This window comes from Ranitomeya imitator, chromosome 4 (assembly GCF_032444005.1).
Source record: "Ranitomeya imitator isolate aRanImi1 chromosome 4, aRanImi1.pri, whole genome shotgun sequence".
In the NCBI taxonomy this organism is placed as follows: domain Eukaryota; kingdom Metazoa; phylum Chordata; class Amphibia; order Anura; family Dendrobatidae; genus Ranitomeya; species Ranitomeya imitator.
The window spans coordinates 370128043-370147978 of record NC_091285.1 but is presented as its reverse complement, the minus strand read 5'-3'; the positions used below and the strand labels follow the sequence as shown (position 1 = coordinate 370147978).

Sequence of the window (19936 nt, the reverse complement as noted above, 5' to 3'; positions counted from 1 at the left end):
ACATTATCTATCTATACAATTGCCTTGAATTGTTTTCATTTCCTGTTCTGTCCAGATGTCACCATATCCCAGAATTCCAAGCGGAAGAAGTTCACCGACCGCCATATTGGGACACCCAAGTGATGGGTGTCTCAATATGGAAACTGCTGCTGGTACCAACCTATTGCGCGTTACCATCAGTGAAACACCATCGCACCACACACACATACACACTCTATATGCTGTACGCACCACACACACACACTCACACACACTCACATTCACACTCACACACTCACACTCATATACTCACATTCTCACACTCAAACACTCACCCACACACCACTCACCCACACACTCACTCACACACTCACTCACACACACACTCACACACACTCAAACTCACACTCATACTCACACTCAACTCTCTCACATTCACACACACTCACACACACCCTCACATTCACACTCACACACTCACCCATACACTCACATACTCACTCATACACTCACACTCACACACACTCACGCACACTCACGCAGCTTCTTGCTTAGTACCACCAGCGGAATACCGTCGCAAACACGCCTCCGCCAGGATCAGCTTAATGATTCACTGACCGCAGCCATCTTTGTACAGGAGAAGTGCATGCGCAGTTTTAATGTGACCGCTGCTATCTGTCTGCACAAAAATGGAGGCGGTCTGATTTACTGCGCCTGCATGAATTACACACAGTGGCAGTGAATCATTCAGCTGATCCTGGCGGCAGATGTGCGACTTGTCTATAGGCAGAGGAAGCTGGTCACATTAAAGGGGTTTTGCCACGAACTAAAGTTCATTTTAAAAATTGTCTGTGTCTGACCATGTACAGAGCATACCACATCTCCTGGGCAGGGGAGGAAGCAAAAGATAATACAGCATCGCTGGGACAAAAAAAAAGCATATTATTATTATTATTTATTTATATTGCAACATTAATTCCATGGTGCTGTACATGAGAAGGGGTTACATCAAAATACAAATATCACTTACAGTAAACAAAACTAGCAATGACAGACTGGTAGAGAGGGAAGAGGACCCTGCCCTTGCGAGCTTACATTCTACAGGATTATGGGGAAGGAGACAGTAGGTCGAGGCGTCAAGCTCTTGAGTCCCCTTATGCAAAAGTCATTAGATTATCTCAGGATGCCATTAGGCAACAACAGCGCCGCATGCCTGCCCCCATCGTGACATTACCGCCCTCCCAATGCAATAGCATCAGGCCTCCATCTACTCTTTTTATATAATTGCCTTGTAATCTTTTCATTACCCGTTCTGTCCAGATGTCACCGTATCCCAGAATTCCAAGCGGAGGAAGTTCACTGACCGCCATATTGGGACATCCAAGTGATGGGTGTCTCAATATAGAAACTGTTGCTTGTGCAAACCTATTGCACAGTACCACCAGTGAAACACCGTCGCACCACACACACACACACACACACACACACACTCTCTATATGCAGTACGCACCACACACACTCAGACACACAATTGTACTTACACACTCACATTCACACTCACACACTCACACTCATGCAATCACATTCTCACACTCACACTCAGCCACTCACACACTCACTCACACACACACACACACTCACACACATACTCACACTCATACACTGAAACACTCACTCTCACATTCACACTCACACACACTCACACACTCACACCCTCACACTCACACACTCACTCATACCATCACTCACTCATACACTCACACTCACTCACGCAGCCAGCGGAACCTTCACACCACAAACACACACACACTCTATATGTCGTATGCACCACACACTCACACACACACTCTCACACACTCATACTCACATACACACACTCACACACACAATCACTCACACTCACATTCACACTCACACTCAATATAGAAACTGCTGCTGGTACCAACCTATTGCTCAGTACTACCAGCGTAACACCACACACCTCACACACACATACACACACACTCTATATGTCGTACGCACTACAAACACTCACACACACTCACACACACACACACTCACACACTCTCACATTCACTCACTCACACACTCACACTTACACAATCACACTCACACACTGACACTCACACTCTCACACACTCACACCCACACTCACATTTGCACTCACACATTCACACTGCCGCCATCTTTGTATAGGAGGAGTGCATGCACAGTTTTAATGTGACCGCCGCTATCTGTCTGCACAAAGATGGCGGCGGTCTGATTTACTACACCTGTGTGTATTTACTCTGGATTGCTAAGGGATCCCACTGATTCTGAGATTTTTTCAACACATATTGTACTTCATGATAGTGGTAAAATTTCTTCGATATGACTTGCATTTATTTGTGAAAAAAATCTGAAATTTGGCAAAAATTCAGAGAAATTTACAAATTTAATTTGTATGCCCTTAAACCAGAGAGATATATGACACAAACTAGTTAATAAATAACATTTACCACATGTCTAATTTACATTAGCACAATATTTGAAACAAAGTAGTTTTTGTTAAGAAGTTAGAAGTTTTAAAATTTGACCAGCGATTTTCTAATTTTTCCAACAAAATTTACAAAACCATTTTTTTAGAGAGCACATCACATTTGAAATGACTTTAAGGAGCCTATATGACAGAAAATGCCCAAAAGTGACACCATTCTAAAACCTGCACCCCTCAAAGTACTCAAACCACATTCAGGAAGTTTATTAACTTTTCAGGTGCTTCACAGGAATTAATAGAATGTGAAAGGAAAAAATAAACATTTAACTTTTTTCACAAAAATGTTGCTTTAGACATAATTATTTTATTTTCACTAGGGTAGCAGGAAAAAATAGACTTCAAAATTTGTTGCGCAATTCCTTTTGAATACGCTGATACCCAAAATGTGGGGGAAAACTACCGTTTAGGCGCATGCCAGAGTACAGAAAGGAATGAACGCCATTGGACCATGTCACATTTGAAGAGCTCCTGATGTGCCTAAACAGTGGAAACCACACACTGTTTAGGCACCACCCACCCATTTTGGAAACTAGACCCCTTAAGGAATGTATCTAGAAGGAGTGATATTTTGGAATGCAGACTTAGATGGAATTGTCTGTGGGTGTCATATTGCATTTGGAGAGCTGCTGATGTGCTTAAACAATGGAAGCCCCCACAAGTGACCACATTTAGGAAAGTAGACCCTTCAATAAATTTATCTAGACATGCAGTGAGCATCTTGAAACCCTAGGTGCTTTACATAATTTTACAGTGTTTTTCTGTGAAAATTAAAAAAATATATTTTTCCCACAAAAATGTTGTTTTAGCCCCAAATTTTCCCATGTTCACAAAGATAGCAGGAGAAAATGGACACCAAAATTAATTGTGCATTTTCTACTGAGTACACTTATATCCCATATGTGGTAAAAAAAAAACTACTTTTCAGCACAGTTCAAAGCTCAGAAGGGAAGAAAGGCCATATTACAGTATGTGCACACATTGTGGATTCCATTGCAGATTTTTCCTCGCAGATTCTGCAGAATCCACAGGTAAAATTACCTGCGTTTTACCTTCAGATTTCCCACAAGTTTTCTGTGGATTTTGTGCAGATTTTGTGTGGATTTTGCCTGCGTTTTTACACCTGCAGATTCCTATAATGGAATAGGTGCAAAAACGCTGCGGATTCCGCACAAAGAATTGACATGCTGCGGAAAATAAACCGCTGTGTTTCTGCGCAGAATTATCTGCAGCATGGGCACAGCGGATTTGGTTTTCCATAGCTTTACTTGGCACTGTACATCAAATGTAAAACTGCATCGCAATATTTTGAGAGCTATAATTTTTCTATTTTTGGCTGACAGAGTCATGTAAGGGCTTCATTTTTGCGGGACAAGTTTACATTTTTATCATTACCATTTTTGGTCACTTGACATTTTTCTATTCTGAGGCTGAATTAACAAAATCCAACAATTCAGGAATTTTTTTTTTTTATAACGCCATTCCGCATGTGGTAAAATTGATAAGGTATGTTTAGTCTTTCGGTCAGTATGATTACAGCAATACTACATTTATATCGTTTTTTTATGTTTTGGTGCTTTTACACAATAAAAACTATTTTATAGAAAAAAAAAATATTTGTATTGCTTTATTCTGATAGCTATAACGTTTTTCTTTTTCCGCTGATGGGGCTGTATGGTGGCGTGTTTTTTTGTGGGAAAAGATGACATTTTCAGCTATTCAATTTTTATTTATATCCTTCTGTTTGATTGAGCTTTACTATACTTTTTTTTCTGCGGTATGATGAAAAGGCTTAGTTTTTTGCCCCAGTTTTTATTTGTTTGTTTTTTTCTGTGTTAATTGTAGGGGTTAACTAATGTGTTAGGTGTCAAGTTCCCACCACTGCACAGGGGGAATCTATTCTCCTCCAGCTGCAGTGGAACCTGCTCAGCAGAAACGTCGGTCCCAGCATCTGGCACAAGCTGATACTGTGCAAATAGTTACTGCGGCCTTTCCAGGCTCTGCCTTTGTAGCCAGCACTGATCAGAAAAGTCCTGCTTTTCCCATACTGCGCATGCCCACGGGATGACCTCCCATTGGAGGTCAGGGGACACATGCTCAGGTCCTGTTGCGGCTCCTATTGGACCACCAGGAAGGTCCCGGAGGGCTACTGCTATAAAAGGTTTGCATGACCACTCGGCCATGTGCTAGTGTAAACTTGCTAATGTGTGTGTGGGGATGTATGCCTGTCGATGGAAGAAAGCTTCGAATCATTCCCATCCCTAGTGTTGTTGCCTGCTCATGGAGGAAGCTACCTAGCGCCAGACAGTGCTACTCTGCACATCCAGCACATAATTCAGCGTCTCTCAGCAGCGACCGCCAGTTCGGTGCCGTGTGCTTGGTGCGCTTTCCTTGCCCTTGTTTTGGTGGTTAGCGGCGTCTAGCAGAGCGGCACTGTACACACTCTTGTGCTGTAAATTATTAGTTCAGTTCTATCCCTGACACCACAGTAGAGTTGTCGAGCATAGAGCGCTCTCTGTATGGTATCACGGCCCTGGGACGCAACAGGGTTTACTTCCTTCATACTGGGGAAGCTAACCCGTGTGTGTATTCTCAGTATATCGCCATCTAGTCCACCATTTCCGAGCTGCAGGTGTCCTTTCTGCTTGGTAGACCCCGGACTGCGAATGCACCTCATATCCTCTCTAATTTCTAATTATTATTTGCTGCATTCCGCCATTCCTAACATTACACTAGCATTAGGGTCTGGCATGTAATGGCGGATGAACAGCGACTGCAGCGGTACATCCAGCAGCTGGAGGGGAGGTTGACGGCTCTTGAGTGCACAACCTCGGCTGTGGATATTACGGCAGTAGCTGTTCAGGCTGCCAGCATGGCTGCAGCCAGTTTGTCCACTGCAACTCCTACTCCGACATTTTCCCACCTCCCGTTACCGGATAAGTTTGCTGGTGACAGTAAGCTGTGTCGAGGATTCGTGAGCCAGTGTGCCATACATCTTGAGCTCCTGGCTGCATGTTTTCCCATGGAACAGGCTAGAATGGGATTTATTATATCCCTTCTGTCGGGCAGGGCGTTGGAGTGAGCAACGCTGCTGTCGGAGCGTGACAATCATGTGTTGCAGAGTGCTCCAAGGTTCCTGGACACTCTGAAACAGTCCTTATCCCTGTCTTTTGGAAAGGACTTGCTGACCATATGAAGGACACCTTGGCCACTAGGGAGATTCCCGCTACACTGGAGGAGATAATAACTATATCCACTCGCCTTGACCTCTGATTTAATGAGGGAAGGTTGGAGCGAGACCAGTGTAGGCAGAGGTTTTGGTTGGCACCTACCTTCGCCAAGCCTCTGGAGTCTCCTGTCCAGGCATCTGAGCCCTATGAGGCCATGGAGGTTTTTCGAACGGGTCCAAAGTCTCGGGCTGCTCGAACTCCCATGGTCTGTAATGTCTGCCACGAGTCAGGACATTATTCCAAGAAGTGTCCACAGCAGCAGGGAAACGACCACGTCTAGTAACTGTAGGAGGAGGTTCACTAGACACAGCGGCATTTTCTTTCAAATTGTCCTTCAAGGGGACAATTACCTTTGGCCTTTCCACTTTTACGGTCGTGCTCTGTTCGGATTCTGTGGCGGAGGGAAATTTCATGTCCTCTGCCTTCGCCCAACGGCACGCAATACCCCTGGTTATGTTAGCCAAACCAGTGACCGTAAGAGTGGTGAATGGGTCGACACTGCCCTCACAGATTACACACCAGACTATCCCGTTTACATTATCTACGTCTCCATAGAATAGAGGGAATAGACAAGATTCTTCCAAGGCTTTGTTTATGATATATTCTGGGATATGCTCTCCACCTCGGTGGTAGTCTATCTGGATGATATTCTCATCTACTCTCCAGATATAGATACCCACCGGAGAGATGTTTGCAGAGTTTTCGACCTCTTACGGGTAAACTCCCTCTATGCCAAATTGGAGAAGTGTGTGTTTGAGCAGGAGTCCTTGTCTTTCCTGGGCTATATCATCTCAGCCCAGGGATTAGCTATGGATCCTGCCAAGCTACAAGCAGTGATGGACTGGCAAGAGCCTCATTCTCTCAAAGCAATGCAGTGCTTTATGGGGTTCATTCATTTTTATCCCCTGTTCATTCCTCACTTCGCAACATTTGTAGCTCCCTTGGTAGCCCTCACCAAGAAGGGTGCTGATCCCAAATTGTGGTCGGAGGAGGTCTCCACGGCCTTCCTATCTGTTAAGTCCCATTTTGCTAGCGCTCCCATCCTGCATTGTCCCGATGGAGATAAGCCATTTATTATAGAGGTGGATACCTCATCTGTCGGTGCTGGAGTGGTCCTCTTCCAAAGGGACACTCAAAGTCAGAAGCATCCTTGCTTCTTTTTCTCCAAGACCTTCTCTTCGGCAGAGAGGAATTATTTCATCGGGGACAGGGAGTTGCTAGCAATGAAGTTGGCCTTTTCAGAGTGGACACACCTCCTGGAGGGAGCTCGCTTTCCCTTCCAACTTTACACTGACCATAAGAATTTGGTGTATTTGCAGACAGCTGGGTAGAGAGGTTGGTGTATGACAGTGGCACAGGGACTATCTGCAGAATCCCTCTGTAGTGCACTGCCCCCTTCTGTCTTGTACTAGATGTAACATAGAATATAATTAACCTTGAGTTCTTTAATGTATGATTTATTTTTTTAGCAATTGCTAATTCACACTAATGTATTTTAATGTAGATCTGATATGTAACGTGTATCTCACATGTATAAGTGTTTGTATTTTTATAATCATACTTAATTTTCTGACATAAAAAACAATATTTACCCTGATTCATTCTCTCATAATTCTTACATCAAATGCAAAAAACTGCTGCATAGAATGTCTTCAGTTTCCCAAAGAGGATTTCCTTTCCAAATACCACTTTTTCCATTTATAAGGGATACACTTATTAGTCAAATAATATCGTTACAGTTTAGCCTATAAAACGAAGAGCGAGAGAAGAGCTGTGCAAGATTGTGAGGCTGATATATCTGGGGAAATTAAGATATGGTGAGACACAGACTCGGGGGAAATAGAGATAATCAGTCTTTGCTGGAATCAGTTATGTATGACTAAATAATAATTTGACGTTCTATATTTCCTCCAAGGACAGCTACCCTGCAAATAAGAAATATTACATTTCATTAAACTATAAAAGAGGCATATGGAGCTATACAGTATACAGTAGAGTATGAATCCACCGAAATATTATATCAGATGTTTATTATGCTTTGTAAGATTAGGTTAAATGATCCCAGATGATCTTTGAAAATATAAAGTAAATATTTGTAAATATTAAAGATTGTAATTTAGATGATTTTCATCAATATGTGTCATATTACTTTCTGTATTTATAATATCATTCAAGGTAAAGTAGGCAGATGTTTCTTTAAAACACTGAAACGATCAACATCATCTTAAATTTCAAGGAAGGAAAAGTAACAAAAGTAAAGGAGGGTTATTAAAATATAACATTTTAGTTAAACAAATGAGCCTTGTTTTTCCTGTTACTCATTTTAGTTGGAAATTCCAAATGAGCAAAGATTATGTTTGAGATTGGCTAACCATGTGTATTGAGAAATATCTCACTCAGATAGAAACATGGAGGCTGGAGCAGAGTTATATCATTCATCATCTAAAAATAACAGGGAAGATGCACTGTAAATAGTGTCTAAAGATTCAGAACCCCACACACATTAGACTAAAGTCAACTGAACAATCTGATATTGGGAATCAACAACCATCTAATATATATGTGGATGGGAACCTTTTGACTCTTCCCAAACATCTGATCCTTTTTTTCAACAAGAGATAAGCTCTAAGCCAAGTCAAGTGTTTCTTCCATGGGTGAGTCAGAGGAGATAGCTGTCAGCCATATGATCATTCAATTCTAATTGGGACTTTATACTGACAAAACATTTTTCCCTTCCAGCATTAACCCTTTAATGACTGCTGGTATGCTCTTTAACAGCCGTGTGCGTGAAAAGGCCTTAATTTTCGGCCCTACTTTTTTATGGTACGGGTTAAGTGTATAGCTCCCTCCGACAAATGAAAATGCCGCGGGTATCAACTATATATAGCAGCTGAAACCATGCGGCATTGGTTCCGATTAGTTGTGGAACCATTCAGGGCTGAATAACTCTTTAACCATCATTTTCATTTGCGACAGCAGCAACTAGATATTTTTTAAGAGGGAAAGGGCTCCCACTTTAAACTTTTTGGCACCCCACGATCACCATCATGGGTGCCAATAGATTCTATCGCAACATGAGGTCATCTAATACCATAGATGGACTAAATAAAAATAAATACGGTAAATAAAATGTGAAAATAAATAAAAGATGAAATGAATGGCCCCAAAATTATGAAAAGCTAAGTAAAAATTATGTTTTTTGCAAAAACAAAAATAAACAAAAATGTACTCATACAGTAATTGGAAATCTATAAAATGGTCACATTATTTATTCTGTATGGTATACTGTAATGAAAATAATAAAAATACAGCAAATCTGTAGCTTTTTCACGACACTGACAATATTTTTTAATAAAGGCAATCCAATGTCATATGTAAAAAAAAATGGCATAAATGAAAATATCAAATCATCCTGCAAAAATCATGCCCTCATATGGCTTTTCTAGTGAAAAAAAAAACAGCTTTCAGAATACAGTGATGCAAAAACAAATTCTTTTTGTGAAATACTTTTTTACTTTGTAAAAGTAGCAACGTATAAAAAATGCTATAAATCTAGTATCAGTGTAATCATATTAACCCATAAAAATAAATCAATGTAATCACTTTTACCCTTGCCTGCATAAAAAATAAAATGTAAAAACAATAAATGAGTTGCTGCTTTTCGTTCATTCTGCAGCTGAAAAATATGAATAAAAAGCTATCAAAAATATTACGTTCCTCAAAATGGTACGAATAAAAACTTCAACTTGTCCCACAAAACATATAAGCCCTCATACAGCTCTGTTGGCAAAAATCTGAAAGAAAGTTATAGCTCCAAGAATATGGTGATGTAAAACTTTTTTTTTACTTTTATAAAAAGGCATTTTTAGTGTGTAAATGTAACAAAACATATAAAACCTTTATATGAATCTGGTATCATTGTAATTATACTATCCCAAAGTATAAGGCTTTCTTATCACTTATACCACTAAATGGCATAAAAAAATTCTTCAACTGCTGTTTGTTTGTTCATTCTTCATCTCCAAAATTGGAATAAGATTCAGTTCACATTTCTCCCGTGCTCTCTGCTAAGCTGTTACGTCAGAGTTGAATGTAGAACCCACACAGTAAAGTTCAGAGTCTGTACCGAACACCAAGTGTCTTTGCACGGACCCCGAACACTGTGTTACTGTTCGGGTTCGGCACCCTAAACATCATCTGTTTCACATGCTGTCATCTGTGTGACAGCTCGAGAAACACCAGCTCTGATCGGCGGTAAGTTAGATACTGCCAGTCAGAAAGCTGCGGTTACCACATTGTCAAATTATAGCGAGTGAGCCAGCAGCTGTGACCGACAGGAAAAAGTTACCGCCAGTCACAGACATAGTCTCATGAGACAGTACTACTTTCATCAGCATACGCCTACTGTCACTGGTGGCAGCTAGACCAGGCGAGGCTGATTAGAGTATTCATCAGTCAGAAGCTGTGCTACAAATAAATATTTTTTTTTTTTAAGTAACGTGAGGTCTCTTCCATTCTTGGTAACCAGCACAGGCAAAACTGACAGCTGCGGGATGCAGCCCTCAGCTGTCACATTTATCATGGCTGGTTATCAAGAACAGAGGGGACCCATGCCCCTCATTTTTAACAACTAGCCAAGCTAAAGTACAGTAGACAGCTGGGGTCTGGTAATCTCAGACTGAGAAGGGGCCATGCATACATAAAGTATGGTCAAAACTGAAAAATAGGGCTTGGTCATTAAGAACAATATTGGCTCCTTCACTAATGAGCTTCTGCCCAATAGGAACAGTGAATCGCACCATTGCTCCAGGCATTTCACCATTTATCTTGACTGATGACCTTTGCCATCAACACCTACCCAAGAGAAATATTTGCATTGTGGTATTAAAGTCTATGTTAAATATATTTCCAATAATATATGCATAAATATACAATATTTATCCATAATAAAATTATGAATATGCTGTACCCATTTCATAAATTTTATCTGATTTTAAAAATACTTTGACAGCTGTAATGCATAAACATTCATGGTAATACCATCTATGGAGCCGGTTGCAGTTTCATTGTTTTCGTCAGGGTTGTTTATTAAGTTATATTAGCCATTAAGAACGTTTTGTTATTTGTTATTTATTTGGATGCTATTACCTGCTAGTTTAAAATGTGATTGTAAATAGTTTGCATGAAAGTCTATTAGCCTACTTTACTGCACTTTGAATTCACTACTTCTGTTATTCATGAGAAGTGTCTAAAATATGTAAATGAGATGATTTTTAATTAAATATCAACGATCTTCTTTGCAGACGAATGTATCCAGAGCCAACTGTAATAAGATCATCATGCTGTTCACTGATGGGGGAGAAGATAAGGCAACAGAAACATTTAAGCTGTATAATAAGAATAAAACAGTAAGTACTTTTTTAGCACAACATGTATGTCATTGGGATTTCATACTAATGTATTCTGAAATCAAGAGCATATAAAAAAAGGTCCGATTTTCATTCACAAAAGTGGGACAATTCTTTTCTCACTTGTGCAATCCCTTGTTTTTTATTCAGCAGCTATTAATCTTTTTGAGGATGATTTACAGCTTCCTATGCTACAGAATTGCAATGAACCTTAAAAATGAGATGCCACTTGATTGTCCGTGTAGCATCCGATTTATTTTCTCGCACCCATCTGATTTTGGATTGAAATTTCACCATGCTGCAACTTTTTTCTCTCACCTAACACAGCTGCAAAAACTATGCAGATCTGCACTGACTCATTGAATAAAATTGGTCCAAGTGCAATCCCTTTTCCTATTGGATTACACTCGTCCAAGTTACATGTGTTAGGTGTCGAGTTCCCACCTCTGCACAGGGGGAATATCGGACCACCTCCACTGTGGTCTCCCATTCTTCTCCAACCACAGTGGAGCCTGCTCAGCGGAGACGTCAGTCCCAGCGTCTGGCTCAGGCTGATACTGGGTGACTGGTTACTACTGTCCTTCCAGGCTCTGCCTTTGTAGCCAGTACATGTCAGCGGCGAGCAGATGTCTCTGGGACTAAGTCCTGCTTTTTTCCCTTCTGAGCATGCCCAGGGTCACATGGTCAGATACTGCAGCTGCTTCCATTGGTCCTCTAGGAAGGTCCTGAAGTTGCTCAGGTAGTGTAGCAGCTCCCATTGGTCCTCTAGGAAGGTCCTGAAGTTGCTGCAGCTATAAAAGGTTCGCATGGCCGCACGGCCATGCGCTAGTATCAAACTTATGTCTATTAGCTCAGCACCAGTGTGGTCATGTCTGGATGTGATTAGGGTTTGGCTGAAATAAGCCCCTAGAATACCGGCACCTCCGGTGAGGAGTTTGTATGGGTTTATTCAGGGCCTTGGCTGAAATAAGCCGCTAGAATACCAGCACCTCCGGTGAGGAGTTGTTTGTCTGTTTTCTCTGACTGCATGACCACAATTTGCTCTGGTTGGTAGCTGTGTACCTCTGTGAGGTTAACAGGGCACAGTATCTTGTTCCTAGCGACTCTGTGGAGTTAACAGAGTTCGCTTATACTGCCATATAGCGCTGTCATTTGCCAGAAGCAGGTTCCTCTCCTGCATGGTGGACCCCAGGTTGCGAGCGCACCTAATAATACATATATATATATACTCGGTGCATTCCGCCAAACCTAACATAATACTAGCGCCAGGGTCTGGCTAGTAAATGGTGGATAAACAGTACTCCTTGCGGTACATCCAGCAGCTGGAGGGTAGGTTGGCAGCTATCGAGTGCACAACCTCAGCTGTGGATGTTACCGCGGATGCTGTTCAGCCTGCTAGCGTGGCTGCAGTAACCTTGTCTAAGGCCACCCCTGTTCCAACTCTATCTCGCCTCCCACTGCGAGAAAAATTTTCTGGTGATAGTAAATTTTGTAGGGGTTTCGTGAGTCAGTGCTCTATACATCTCGAGCTCCTGGTGGCACGTTTCCCTACAGAGCGGGCAAAGGTGGGACTTATTGTGTCTCTCCTGTCGGACAGAGCATTGAAGTGGGCTACGCCGCTGTGGGAGCGTGGCAATAATGTGGTGCAGAGTGCTCCGCTGTTCTTGAGCACTCTCAAACAGGTCTTTTTAGGGCCTCGAGTCACCCATAATACGGCGCTCCAACTGTTGGCATTGAATCAGGGCTCATCCTTGGTCAGCCATTTTGCCATCCACTTTCGCACCCTAGCATCTGAGCTAGAGTGGTCGGATAAAGCCCTTATCCCTTTATTTTGGATGGGGCTGGCTGACCACGTGAAGGACGCTCTGGCCACAAGGGAGATTCCCACCACACTGGAGGAGTTAATAGCTGTGTCTACCCATATTGACCTCCGTTTTCACGAGCGGAGGTTAGAGCGGGTCCAGTGTATGCAGAGGTTTCGGCTGGCTCCCACTTTCGCCAAACCTTTGGAATCTCCGGTCATGGTCCCTGAGTCACATGAGGCCATGGAAGTGTCACGAGCAGGATCGAAGTCCAGGACCGCTCATGCACTCAAGGTCTGCCATGCTTGCCAGCAGTCAGAACATCTTGCCACCATATGTCCACAGTGGTCAAGGAAACGTCAGCGTCTAGTGGTAGTAGGTGGAGGTACACTAGACATGGTGACGTTTGCCTCCAAATTGTCCTTGAAGGGGACAATTACAATAGGCTCATTCACACGGCGGAGGGCAATTTTATGTCTTCTGCCTTCACCCAACATCACGCAATACCTCTGGTAATGCTAGCTCAACCAGTAACTGTACGAGTGGTGAATGGGTCAACACTGCCCTCACAGATTACACACCAGACCATCCCTTTCACTCTGTCCTTGTCGCCATATCATCAGGAGATTATATCTCTGCTCGTCATTCCTGAGGGAATTGATGAGGTCCTGTTAGGGATGCCTTGGCTACGGTATCACTCTCCTCATATCGAGTGGTCCACAGGCAGAATTTTGGGATGAGGTGTATCTTGTGGGGGTAGATGTCAGAGGGAGAGCATTCAGGTTGCTACAACTAAGGTACCTGCAGATCTATCCTCTCTGCCCAAGCAATATTGGCCCTATGCAGACGTGCTCTCCAAAAGGGCTGCGGAGACGCTTCCACCTCACTGCCCCTATGACGGTCCTATTGACCTCTTGCCTGGTGCTGAGCCTCCCCAGGGTCGAGTCTATCCTTTATCTCTCCCGGAGACAGAGGCAATGCTCAGTACATCCAGGAAAATCTGGCAAGAGGATTCATTAGAAAGTCAGCGTCACCTGCAGGGGCTGGGTTCTTCTTTGTGCAGAAGAAGAATGGGGAACTACATCCATGCATAAACTACAGGGGTCTTAACGTAATCACCGTTAAGAGTAAATATCCTCTGCCCCTGATATCTGGGCTTTTTGATAGGCTTTGGGGAGCAAGGGTGTTTGCTAAACTAGATCTGTGGGTTGCTTACAACCTGATTCACATCCGTGAGGGGGACGAATGGAAGACGGCTTTTAACACCAGGGATGGGCACTATGAATATCTAGTGATGCCCTTTGGGCTCTGTAATGCTCCAGCCATTTTCCAGGACTTTGTAAACGACATCTTCCAGGATATGCTCTCCACCTCGGTCGTAGTCTATCTAGATGATATTCTCATCTACTCTCCAGATATTGACTCCCACCGGAGAGATGTTTGCAGAGTCTTCGACCTCTTACGAACTAACTCCCTCTATGCCAAGTTGGAGATATGTGTGTTTGAGCAGGAGTCCTTACCTTTCCTGGGCTATATCATCTCCGCCCAGTGATTGGCTATGGATCCTGCCAAACTACAGGCTGTGATGGACTGGCCAGAACCCCAATCTCTTTAATCGGTGCAGTGCTTTATGGGACTTATTAACTATTATCGCCAGTTCATCCCTCATTTCTCAACTTTGGTAGCTCCGTTGGTAGCCCTCACCAAGAAGGGAGCAAATCCCAAATTGAGGTCTGAGGAGGTCTCCAAGGCCTTCACTTCTATTAAATCTCATTTTGCTAGCGCTCCCATCCTACATTGCCCCGATGTAGATAAGCCATTTATAATGGAGTTGGATGCCTCATCTGTTGGTGCTGGAGCAGTCCTCTTCCAATAGGATGCTCAAGGTCGGAAGCATCCTTGCTTCTTCTTTTCCATAACCTTCACACCAGCGGAGAGAAATTATTCCATCAGGACAGGGAGTTGCTAGCAATGAAGTTGGCCTTCACAGAGTGGAGACATCTCTTGGAGGGGGCTCACTTTCCTTTCCAAGTATTCACAGACCACAAGAATTTGGTTTATTTACAGACCACCCAGCGGCTAAATTCTCACCAGGCCAGATGGTCCTTGTTCTTCTCTTGGTTCCATTTCACCCTCCATTTTCTTTCCGGGGAGAAGAACATTTGTGTCAATACTCTCTCTCGCTCTGTTGTATCATCTAAGGAGGAGGAAGAGGAGCCTTGGCTTATTGTCCCTTCCGAGAGCCTGAGAACTCTGGCCCTAGTTTCGCTAGAGTCTGTGCCTCTGGGCAAGACTTTTGTACCATCCAGTTTGTGTTCAGGTTGTCTGGGTTGCTTCTCCCCCTGCTGGTGGCAGACAGGCCCTGGGAGATGGTCTGGATGGATTTTGTGGTGGGCTCACCCAAGTCTCGTAGCTGCACCATTGTTTGGGTGATCTCCGACCATTTTTCCAAAATGGTGCACTTGGTGCCACTTTCATGGCTACCTTCTGCACGGGCTCTGGTGGCGTTGTTTATCAAACACATATTTCGCCTACACGGTATGCCGGACAAAATTGTCAGTGACCGGGGTCCCCAGTTTGCGTCTCAATTCTGGAGAGAGCTTTGTCGTCTACTCAGCATTGAGTTGAATCTTTCCTCAGCACATTATCCCGAGATGAATGTGTGGTAGAGAGGGCCAACCAGACCCTGGTCACATATCTGCGACATTTTGTTTCTGCCAGGCAGGATGACTGGGCATCCTTGCTACCGTGGGTGGAGTTTGCACTTAACAATGCTGTAGCCGACTCCACCGGTCAGAATCCTTTCCTCCTTAATTACGGCCAGCATCTGCGGGTCCCTGTGCCTATGCCCATGTCTTCCGCTGACTCCAGGGTGGCAGACTGGGCTGTGGAGGAATGGGACATTTTGGGACCGCACTCCGGATGCCATCCTGGCCTCCAAGGAGAAAATGAGGTTCTCCGCCGATGCACATCGGCGCCCTGCTCCATCCTTTGCTCCTGGCGACTTAGTGTGGCTCTCCGCCCGTAACATCAGGCTGCAAGTTGAGTCCACTAAGTTTGCACCTCGCTAATTGGGTCCCTTCAAGGTCCTCGAACAGGTTAACCTTGTGGTCTACCGTCTGGCCCTTCCTCCACGCCTAGGTATCACCAACACCTTTCATGTGTCCCTCCTGAAGCCCGTGTACTTGTCCCGGTTTTCCGAGTCATCTGCCGGGACATCGGGTTCGTCTTCGGACAATTACAAGGTGAACGCCATTTTGGGGTTCAAAGTGGTACGTGGCAAAAATTTTTATTTTGTGGTCTTGAAGGGTTATGGCCCAGAGGACAGGTCCTGGGAGCCTGCTGAGCACATTCGAGCTCCGCAGCTCATTGCTGCCTTCGAGCGTAGCGAGGTCCAAGGAGAGGGGTAATGTTAGGTGTCGAGTTCCCGCCTATGCACAGGGGGAATCTCTAACCACTTCCGCTGTGGTCTCCCATTCTTCTCCAGCCGCAGTGGAGCCTGCTCAGTGGAGACGTCGGTCCCAGCGTCTGGCTCAGGCTGATACTGGGTGACCTATTTACTACTGTTCTTCCAGGCTCTACCTTTGTAGCCAGTACTGGTCAGCGGCGAGCAGATGTCTCTGGGACTAAGTCCTGCTTTTCCCTTCTGAGCATGCCCACGGTAAGACCTCTCATTGGAGGTTGGGGGTCACATGCTCAGATACTACAGCAGTTCTTATTGGCCCTCTAGGAAGGTCCTGAAGTTGCTCAGGTACTGTAGCAGCTCCCATTGGTCCTCTAGGAAGGTCCTGAAGTTTCTGCAGCTATAAAAGGTTCGCATGGCCGCACAGCCATGCGCTAGTATTAAACCAGTGTCTATGAGCTCAGCGCCAGTTTGGTGATGTGTGGATGCGGTTATGGTTTGGCTGAAATAAGCCCCTAGAATCCTGACACCTCCCCTGAGGAGTTTTTATGGGTATATTCAGGGCCTTGGCTGAAATAAGCCGCTAGAATACCGGCACCTCCGGTTGGTAGCTGTGTACCTCTGTGAGGTTAACAGGGCACAGCATCTTGTTCCTAGCGACTCTGTGGAGTTAACAGGGTTCGCTTATACCGCCACGTAGTCCCGCCATTTGCCAGCAACAGGTTCCTCTCCTGCACAGTGGACCCCGGGTTGCGAATGCACCTAATAATACATATATATATATATATATATATATATATATATATATATACTCGGCGCGTGCTGCCAACCCTAACAATATGCTCATGTGAGTGGACCCTTAGGCTACTGATCACATGGTTGAAAATTGCTGCTTAAAACCAATCACTGGGGCAGATTTACAAAGGTTGTCAATTTTTAAATTTACAAAATCTAGCCTTAAAATGCAGCAAATTTTTCAAAATATCTAATTCCGGTCTATCAGTCTGATGCATTTAGAGAACCTGTCACCATGAAAATGCATAATCTACAAACATCATGTTTTAAAGCGGGGGTGGCTAAGCAGACTGATATATAACTTTGTGCAAAAAATTCCGTATAACCTGTGCTTTATTCATTTTATCTTCTGCTCTTTCTGTAAGTTTCAGTCCAGTGGGTGGTCATATCAGTGATTGACAATAAGCAATAATATTATATTAATATATATATATATATATATATATATATACATATATATACATATATATGTATATATATATATATATATATATATATATATATATATATATATAATAAAAGCAATCAGTTACTGATAGGACCACCCACTGGATGAAAAATCCCAAAAAGCAGAGATTTAAATGATTAAAGCACAGGTTATGCTGCACAGGTTATGCTGATTTTTTTTTATTTCACAAAGCTATACATTGATCTACTCAGCTCCTCCTGCTTTAAAACATGGTGTTTGTAGCTTGGACTGCAACTTCATGGTGACAGGTTCTCTTTAACCTGTTTAGTCTAAACTTTTAAAATTAGTTACATTACTTTGTGCCACAAATTTGCGCCAATGTTTTGTTACATTTTTTTGGCACTTAGAATGGCAGATTATTCTACACACCTTCTCATGGATACACACCTTCCCGGATGAACCATAATAATGTGGTGCACATACGATAATTTTTTTATTAACCCCTTTCTGACCTCGGACGGGATAGTACGTCCGAGGTCAGAAGCCCCGCTTTGATGCAGGGCTCCGCGGTGAGCCCGCACCAAAGCCGGGACATGTCAGCTGTTTTGAACAGCTGACATGTGCCCGTAATAGGCGCGGGCAGAATCGCGATCTGCCCACACCTATTAACTAGTTAAATGCCGCTGTCAAACGCAGACAGCGGCATTTAACCACCACTTCTGGCCGGGCGGCCGGAAATGACATCATCGCCGGCCCCCGTCACATGATCGGGGGTCGGCGATGCATCTCCATTGTAACCATAGAGATCCTTGAGACCTCTATGGTTACTGATCGCCTGTAGCTATGAGCGCCACCCTGTGGTCGGCGCTCACAGCACACCTGCATTCTGCTACATAGCAGCGATCAGCAGATCGCTGCTATGTAGCAGAGGCGATCAAGTTGTGCCTGCTTCTAGCCTCCCATGGAGGCTATTGAAGCATGGCAAAAGTAAAAAAAAAAGTTGAAAAAAATGTTAAAAAAATAAAAAAAATATAAAAGTTTAAATCACCCCCCTTTCGCCCCAATCAAAATAAATCCATAAAAAAAATATCAAATCTACACATATTTGGTATCGCCGCGCTCAGAATCGCCCGATCTATCAATTTAAAAAAAGCATTAACCTGATCGCTAAACAGCATAGCGGGAAAAAAATTCGAAATGCCAGAATTACGTTTTTTTAGTCGCCGCGACATTGCATTAAAATGCAATAACGGGCGATCAAAAGAACGTATCTGCACCAAAATGCAATCATTAAAAACGTCATCTCGGCACGCAAAAAATAAGCCCTCAACCGACCCCAGATCATGAAAAATGGAGACGCTACGAGTATCGGAATATGGCGCAATTATTTTTTTTAGCAAAGTTTGGAATTTTTTTTCACCACTTAGATAAAAAATAACCTAGTGATGTTAGGTGTCCATGAACTCATACTGACCTGGAGAATCATAATGTCAGGTTAGTTTTAGCATTTAGTGAACCTAGCAAAAAAGCCAAACAAAAAACAAGTGTGGGACTGCACTTTTATTGCAAATTCACCGCACTTGGAATTTTTTTCCTGTTTTCTAGTACACGACATGCTAAAACCAATGATGTCGTTCAAAAGTACAACTCGTCCCGCAAAAAATAAGCCCTCACATGGCCAAATTGATGGAAAAATAAAAAAAAGTTATGGCTCTGGGAAGGAGGGGAGCGAAAAACGAACACGGAAAAACAAAAAATCCCAAGGTCATGAAAAGGTTAAAATTGTGCCTGAATTCTGGCAGATATATCATAATAAATGTCAATGGTTTTTTTTCCTTTGATTTATTAGGGTAGATTTCAGTATTATCACTGGCAATAATATTTCTTAAAGGGGTATTCTGAAACACAAATTATTTTCCATTCTAAATTCATATCTATTTAATGCCATAATCTAATCTATTTTCTTAATATACGTAAATTAAAAACATCTTATCCTTCCCTAACAACACTATATAACTACTTCGTTTTATTTTTTATTACTTCCTTTTTGATGAAACTTCATTTGAGAATCCCAGTTCATGCTGGGATAATGAAATAAAGTTTTATCAGGTGGCCCCTGCACTCTCCTTGAAGGAATGTGTAATCAGTTACCCTCATTTCAGGGGCTGGATTAGTCCCTGCTCTACCGAGAATACGTCTGTTGTCAAGTCCGATGGCTGGTCAGTAGATTCTTGTCACTGTGCAATGTGTGCAATGACTATGTGCTCTCTTGCATGCTCAGATCATAAGCAATGAGCCTGGAAACAGAGAATATTGTTGGTGCACATTGTAGGAGAATTACATGGCTTGCGGAGACCAGCACCACCTCTTCAAGTAA

The 19936-nt window shown here is 43.2% G+C and overlaps 1 protein-coding gene across 4 annotated transcripts in view; it reads left to right on the top strand.

Annotated features, from left to right (window-relative positions):
- CACNA2D1 (calcium voltage-gated channel auxiliary subunit alpha2delta 1) overlaps nucleotides 1-19936 on the top strand; it is a 1366870-nt gene that overhangs the window by 1029065 nt on the left and 317869 nt on the right. For all 4 annotated transcript variants that reach the window (XM_069765154.1, XM_069765155.1, XM_069765153.1 and 1 more), the window contains exon 12: nucleotides 11046-11150. In XM_069765154.1, coding sequence (XP_069621255.1) covers nucleotides 11046-11150 — 105 coding nt within the window. The remainder of the gene's footprint in view (nucleotides 1-11045; nucleotides 11151-19936) is intronic.